General features: G+C 34.2%; 1 protein-coding gene across 2 annotated transcripts in view; it reads right to left on the bottom strand.

Moving 5' to 3' along the window:
* Window positions 1-7755, bottom strand: part of LOC128995923 (cytochrome P450 4c21-like) — a 50637-nt gene extending 42882 nt beyond the window's left edge. Inside the window, exon 1 of one of the 2 annotated variants that reach the window (XM_054420975.1) lies at window positions 7721-7755. In XM_054420975.1, the coding sequence (XP_054276950.1) occupies window positions 7721-7749 (29 nt within the window). In that variant the 5' untranslated portion in view covers window positions 7750-7755. Of the gene's footprint in view, window positions 1-4182; window positions 4301-7720 lie in introns of those variants that run through there. The other variant, XM_054420976.1, reaches the window with a different exon arrangement.
* Between the last annotated feature and the right edge of the window lie 359 nt (window positions 7756-8114).

Raw genomic sequence — 8114 nt, forward strand, 5'->3', positions numbered from 1 at the left:
TTTTGCCACCATATCTGGAAAAATGCACACTAAATATGCAAACCAACTCCTGTTCTGAACATAAGGTTTCAACTTACTACAAGGTTCCCGTACGTAGAACGGGCAAACAGCTAGTTGTTATGATAAAATTTGATGACATTAATTTCAAATACTAATTTTATATGTACTTGTTATGCTTAAAGCGTAGCAAATTCCCTAATTAAATTGTGTATTTTTGTGTGTATGTCTGTTGGTAACGCATTAATGTCCTTATTTCTCAGTGTTTCACGGAAAGGACATCAAGAGCACCTTTGATAATGAAAATGTCAACCGGAATAAAGTGTTAAATGGTGAGTTTAAGGTATACTTTTAACCATTGTGGAAAGTAACTTCCAATTATAGGCCTAACTTAGGGCTATGCCTCATAGATCTATAAATTATTTTTTATTTTAACGAGGTGTTAGCCCGTCCTACGTACGGGAATTCAGTAGTCAGTTAAAACCGTGTACAATTCAGATAAGCTAGTTTAAAAAAGACAATGTTTCTTTCAGTTTTAATGTGAAAAATCATCTTAAAACAAATGTTGTGTGACCAAATATGTTTTTATGCATTTAAAATCCGATAATTTTACAATAAAACAGCAATTCTGCATTTTTTACGATGTGAAAAGCGTTGAAGTGAGATTTGCAGCCGATTCGCACAGACGCACACTGATTATAAGTAGCATACAGTAGAGATAGTAATAGCTTTGACTATTAATACAACACTTCTTTATCTTATACAACTTCTGTATCCAATAGTCAAAGGTAATAGTCAATTGAGAAGTGTATAGACCTAGTCAACGATACTACCTTCCATAGCATACCTGCCTCTTCCATAATTAATTATCACCACAATACAACTAACTTACTATACACAATTTCCAGTAGGTCTGAATAGAAACGACCTAAAATAAAACGATAATATCCAATAAAATTCACAGTACACATAATTTAACTTTGTTGTCCTAACATCAAAACTAATCTTCACACCTATCCTTTATATCAATTTCACTGCATTAAACCATAGACTAATCAACTAAGGGAGTATGTTTTATCTATGATTAAACAAAGAAAAGTAAAAACAATAACAATTTGTTTTGAAACAGCTGTTTGGTTCAAATAACATTCATTTGAAAAAAAGAACTGGTCACATGTAGCAGGAATATAAAAAGTAAACACGCTAGTAAAGCTAATGTCAATGTTTATTATCCATACCGTTATCAGTTCTATCTATCTATATATTAATAGGCAAGCATGTTTCTTTAAAACCTTTTTTCTCAGCTCGTGTGCGCCGTAGGGAAAATCTATACATACTGTTAGAAAGATATTTTCCTGTAGGTGTGCAGAAGCCCATTATAAATTAAAATAGGCTCAAAGATAAGCACAAACAATGAATTTGAAATTAACAAAAAATTAACATGGGCTTTATGGGTTGCCATGATGGTGACGAAATAACAACGAAATATAAACAGAAAATCAAAACAAATTCCAATCACATGTTTTATTTACAGAGTGGGGTGAAAAATAGAGAAGTTTGTAAAGTGCAATTGGATTTCTTTAGCTAGAAGTGGTTAAGCTGTGGTGGAATATCTTTGAAGATGGACCTTTTTAATACGATCATGTGTTCATACGTGTCAAATCAAAACAAACAAACTGGCATAATATCCTTGATAATTACCCACCCTCATTAAATAAATGTACATCGTAATTTCCCATATTAGTTAATTTAAACTACAATATATTCATAGTTTAAATAAAAGTGATATTTTCACGTTTGGGGGCGCTGATATAGGCACCCCCAAACGTAACCACAACTGAATACGATTTCATAAAACATGTAAACACTGTTATTTTTCTATTCTTTCCTTGAAAAGTGGAGCAGTAAAATCATTTGCATTTATCCTTTTTTATTAAGACTCGTGTACATAGCCTCGATTTGTACTGTGGTTTAATTAATTTTGGTCCAAACTATTTTAAACTGTGGTCTAATTATCTCTACTAATCTGACTTATTTCCTATAATCAATGACAAAATAAGAGTAAGTAAAATAACCTCATAGTTCCATAGTTTATATTTAACCAGCTGTTAGTTAAAACAAATTATATTGCTCTAAAACAAATCGAAGATTACAAAGATTGTTTTAAAAAAATATTTTGAACATCCTAGTATTTTACTATGTATATTTAATTAATCTGTCATCCTCTTACAGAAGAATTGATCGTATCAATGATTATAGTTCGGCCGCTTAGAAAGCGACCTCCTCCAGCATTGGTTTAGCATTAGCGCGCAGGTCGTTTTCTAAGCGGCCGAACTATAGCATTACACATAGTATAAATAAGTCAACGCTAAGTACGTCTTTACATTTTTATCCAAATGCTGAATTTGTGACACAAAAGCTGAATGTTTACAGCTGTTGTGTTAAGCAAATTATTTTATGCCGAAAGCTAGTTTAGAATCTTAGCGTCGGCTGCTAGACTTTTTAAAAATTAAAACTTAATTTCTAAAAAACTGGGACCCAAAACTAAAATTATGGCTTCGACATTCCCTAGTTCTCAAAATTATCTTTCTTTCAACACAAAAATCATGTAAATCCGTCGAGTGGTTGATTCAGAATCGTGAAATAAAAATACACTGTTTCGTTTTAATATTATAGATAGATCATTGGATTTAACATATGGAACAACACGATCCGGGTGACATTTAATTGCGAAGCATTTGTTTTGGCTTGAAACTGTCAGTTACTGTATTTGCGAAGGTTTTTATATAATAGTTTTGCCATCATATCTGAAAATAAACCAACTGCTATTCTTAATATAAGAAGGGTTCAACTGACTATTTTAAGATCCCCGTGCGTAGAACGGGCACACAGCTAGAAATGATTCTTACAGCTACCAACGGTTCTAAGGAAAAGAACTTGTACCAAAAGCCAACGTTTACAGTAGTTAAGAACCATAGTACATCCGACCAATTAAATGCATTAATCAAGTACCGAGGTTATTGATCTTTTGGTTTTGGATTTTCTCGTAAAAAGTTATCGGAAATCAAAGTTATTTCCCATTAATTGTTTTATTTGTAAACAACTATTAATGTAAACTTATCGGTGTCAGTTTGAAAAAAAACGACCTTTTCCAAACAACTTTTTATAGATAACAAATTAAGCCTACAAGGGAGCTTTAAATTAAATTAATGAGGCCTTCTTTTTTTTAAACATTCTTTTTTTGTGATGTGTCTTATGATGCCAGCATAGCTGTCGAAAGGCGTTATGAAAAACAAATTCAAAAATATTGGTGAATTTTTTTTTTTTAATTTGAACCCAATATTACCAGTTCTTGATGAAAAATGCCTAAAACTTACTTCAACTTTAACATTCACATGAAATTATGGTTTTTGCATATACATCAAAGAGAAAATTACTAATTAAATCATTCTTACAAAGCTTTTAATTCTTTGTTTGAGTTAATTTTTGGTAATGATGAGTGAGATTATTTGGGAACATTTTCTATCAGAATTAATAAATACTCCCACCCCTCCCTGTAGAAAACCGTCTCAAACTAAACAAATTTTCATTGGTCTAAAAATATTTCATAAACTTGAAACAGATTTTTTTAAATAACACACATTGGTTTATGAGAACCGGAACCTAGGTTTGCTGCTAAAGAGAATGAAAAAATAAATTAGCCAATTTTTTCAAAATCTATTCATAAAGCAAGCAAACTACAACAGTTTATTTATACCTTATAACAATAACATGGGGAATTTTAAATGCACCGTTTTTTTAGTATCTCTGCAAACCTTTAAACTTACAACACTTCAAAAAAGTTTTTTTAAGCTCTACACACGATGGTTTTAGTAAAAATGTTGCATTAATAAAAGAAAAAAAGATGTTAAAACCCTATAACTCAATTTGTTACCTAGACCCAATCCTGCTCCTTCAAGATTTAAATGTATCCAGCCCTACACGATTAAGCAAAATATTATAATCAGACCTAAAATACCGGAGTTATTGTGTTCCAGACACAAACCTCATCTTTAAATAAAGCTTAATAATTTTAAACTTTTTCCATTGAAAATGTCATATTTCAAATTTTGTTTCAAAATGCATATGTTGATGTCTAATCAAAATAGGTACTAACTTCCTGCAATATTTCTAGTTGTGACTCACCTTTAGTTTGTTCTTCTGTCACTCAATAGAGTGGAACTTGCTGTCAGTGTGCTTGGCTGGAGTCTTCTGTGCAATCTGGATATGGGACCCTGCCTCAGCAGTGGGGAGGGGTGGCCTTCATTTTACAATCATTGAAAAACCAACTACTTCAGACTCTTGGTCAGTAATTGAGTAGGGCCTAATTAATTAATACGCGAACACGAAGTTTGTCGGTTGAACTCCTCCGCCATTTCTTTACCGATTTTATCCATTGACGTCTCATTGGAAAGAGCGTGTGGCGTAGGGTTGACGTATTCATAGTATGTGTAATGCTATAATCATTGATACGTTCATTTATTCGGTAAGAGGATGAGAGATTGTTCTATTTTTTTTTAGCAGTCTTTAAAATATTTAGTTAGTTTTTTTTCTAAGCCCTTATAGTCCAGGCAAATTAGATCAAAAATAGGGTGTGCTCCCCAAAAAATCGTCTAAAGCTGGAAAGTGTTTTAATACCTTTTGGGGGTCCCAAATAAGACTCCTGAGAGTTTGCGACGGATTCTGACGTCTGCTTAAGTTTTGGGAGTCGAAAAACTATGAAAATTTTGCACTTTTTTCAGTTTTTTGCTTATAACTCCTAAATAACGAATCCTAAGGAAAATGTTGTTCAAAGGTGTCTTTTAGTGCATTAAATTCCGCGTCGATTGATGTTAAATACGTCAAAGTCGGTTGAGCCGTTTAGCCGCTGTAGCTTTTCAAAGTTGGGATATTTTCATCAACATGGCCAAAAGGTTGATTATTTGACCAGTTTTCGGCTTAAAACTCCTAAACGACGCATGCTATACAAAAATGCGCCTGTAGTTAGTTTGGAAAACACAAAATTCTGCGTAGAATGTTTTTTTTATTAATCAATAACGGCAATTGATTGTTACCTACTTTGTATGGACACTATTTCATTGAAAAAAAGTATTAAAGTTAAAGTTGGGAAATTTTAATAAAATTGGTAACAACATAGATCCTGTTCTTAAATGGATTATGAATTATTAGATTAAGGTTTATTCCATGCTGGTCATCTAGAGGTTTATCTAATAAGGTGTGATGAGAGTAAGACTCCCCTATGTAATTTTAAGTCTAATATTGTTGTCTGAGATTCCGAAAATTCTAGGATTCATCCTAACCACCCATTATATACGATATATCCCTGTATTCATATTTCCGTTTTTGGCTTACATCTTCTAATGCATGCTATAGAAAAAATGTTCCTGTAGTTAGTTTGAAGAGCATAAACGTCTACGTAGAATGTTTCCATTTCATTAAGATCGGCTTCACCATTTAACCGCTATTGATTGTTAACACTAGATCAGATGCTTGTCAAGTTTAAAATCTTACCATTGAAATCTGGCAAACAACCAGCCTAATTACCAAAAACATAGGGGATATGGCAGTGAATCTATCCACTAGTGTGACGTCATGGATCCTGCAGCATGGCCTATGAACAAGTAAGTGCTCATGAGAGCAACATCTTAACTGTGGAGAGCTTTTTCCAAGATAGGGGAATCAATGATGTGGACCTAGCCCGATGGTTCGCTGGCAGGCCTATCGCAGTGAATGCTGCCCATCAAGTTAAGGTATATTGTGGGATCACCTCTTCAACATATTATCAGCAAGTTGACAATATAAACTCCACGGATACGGTGGGATCAAAAATAAATTCATCAAATGGTTCCAGTGTCACGACCCATTTACTGAAAATAGTTCGATCATGTCAATCAGCTCAGCAGTTATCCCATATGATAGCATCAACGCGAGATATGTATAAAGCATAATAGAAAGGTACAGCTTGCAAGAAAATCGTAAATAGGCAAGCCTATAATGACCATAAACTGTGCAGAATAAAAGGAAGTGGTGACATTAATCGCGAGCTGTGAGGCAACAGCAAAGGTTAAAGAAGAATCTGTCCCCTCAGTCAACACGTGATATTACACATTAAATCCAAGCCTCAATTTGAATCATACTTTGGATTAAAAATACTGTAGGTCCGTACCCACTAGCGCAGTTTGATGAAGAAAGCGTGATGTAGAAGAGTCGAAAATCTAACTATTCATGTAGCCTAAAACTACTCATGCTGTTTACTCCAATCAATGTGGATCTCACTGTGTTCTGCCGGGTTACAACGCTTGGCGAAGTTGCAGAAGCAGGTTGGCCCTATACATGGTTGGGAGCAGAAAATATCCAAATCAAGTGAGGGTTGGACTCTTCTAGAGGACACTTTCAACTAATTTTGACATTGATTCTAACAAAAGGGGCTGCTCATCCACCAATCCTTTAGAGCTCATTTAAAATTGTACTTAGTTCAGAGAGATAGGTATGGAAAATTAACGTCAATGGGTTAACTCCCATCACTACGGCTAATCCACCGGTTCGACAAGAACTCCTCAACTCCGTCCACCTATCTCGACCATCGTGTACATATTAATAAGGTTTACATTTTCTCGCTCCATATGAAATGCAGGGATATAATGCACTACTGTCTGAAAGACTTGCAAGGGGCACGATTATCTCAGTTCGATATCTGACGAAAAATATGGTACCGAATGTCGCCATTTGTGGCAAGACCAATAAGAGCAAAGAATGAATCCTTATTCTTAAGATTCCAATGATGAGAAGTAAAAAAGTAATATGGTAAAATCTACGAAAAATCCCAATAGTTTTTTTAATAGGCTAAATACATAGTAAAACTATGTACATCCGTCCCATTATCATCTTTCGTTTATTAAGCTAAAAAGTAACATTTTTGCTATATTTAATAAAATCTTTCTCGTTGTAATATCTTATTATATATTAGAATCTCTTAACATCATTCCGGAGTGTCCAGAGATGGGATCGTATAAATGGGAGCTTAGGACGAATCCTAGAATTTTTGTAACCCCCTCAACAATATTAGATTTAAAATTGCATAAGGGGTCTTGCTACCCTTCCCTCACACATTCTTGGATAAACCTCTGGATGATGACCATGAAATAAACCATTATCTAGTCATTCATAATCATAATTCTACGCAAAATGTTGTGTTTTCCAAACTAACTACAGGCGCATTTTTGTATAGCATGCGTCGTTTAGGAGTTTTAAGCCGAAAACTGGTCAAATAATCAACCTTTTGGCCATGTTGATGAAAATATCCCAACTTTGAAAAGCTACAGCGGCTAAACGGCTCAACCGACTTTGACGTATTTAACATCAATCGACGCGGAATTTAATGCACTAAAAGACACCTTTGAACAACATTTTCCTTAGGATTCGTTATTTAGGAGTTATAAGCGAAAAACTGAAAAAAGTGCAAAATTTTCATAGTTTTTCGACTCCCAAAACTTAAGCAGACGTCAGAATCCGTCGCAAACTCACAGGAGTCTTATTTGGGACCCCCAAAAGGTATTAAAACACTTTCCAGCTTTAGACGATTTTTTGGGGAGCATATGTCTAATTTGCCTGGGCTATTAAGGCTTGAGGCTTGGATAATTACTCCACGTAGCCTATTAGATTTCTGATGCTGACTATTACTCACTGAATTCTTCTGTGGTTGTCTTTGGGCATTTGACACTTTCTGTAACAAAGGTTATGTTATGTTAGTTACACAGTTTACATTTATGTGATAGTTTCTGTTTCTATTTTGTTTTTTGTTAGTTATTTGTTCACATTTGTTTTAAAGAGGGATGCATCTAATGATTAGGAAATGACAGGATCTAAGGTCAAGGGTGAGATATCTTCTCGGCCAGGGGTCCATCAGGCCTTTACCTATCCCGAAAAGGAGGGGGGACCTCGGATAGAAGAACCTTAGGCCAAAGGAGAGTGTTGTGTAAATGTTAACTGATTGTGTGAAATGAGCCTTTATTGTATTCATATTCTTCTTTTTACAACCTTCAGAAAGGTATTTATTTCTTTGTATAGTTGTACATCTT

The sequence above is a fragment of the Macrosteles quadrilineatus genome, unplaced genomic scaffold (assembly GCF_028750875.1).
Source record: "Macrosteles quadrilineatus isolate MER2022 unplaced genomic scaffold, UCM_ALF_1.0 Scaffold_5__1_contigs__length_97177068, whole genome shotgun sequence".
Classification (NCBI taxonomy): domain Eukaryota; kingdom Metazoa; phylum Arthropoda; class Insecta; order Hemiptera; family Cicadellidae; genus Macrosteles; species Macrosteles quadrilineatus.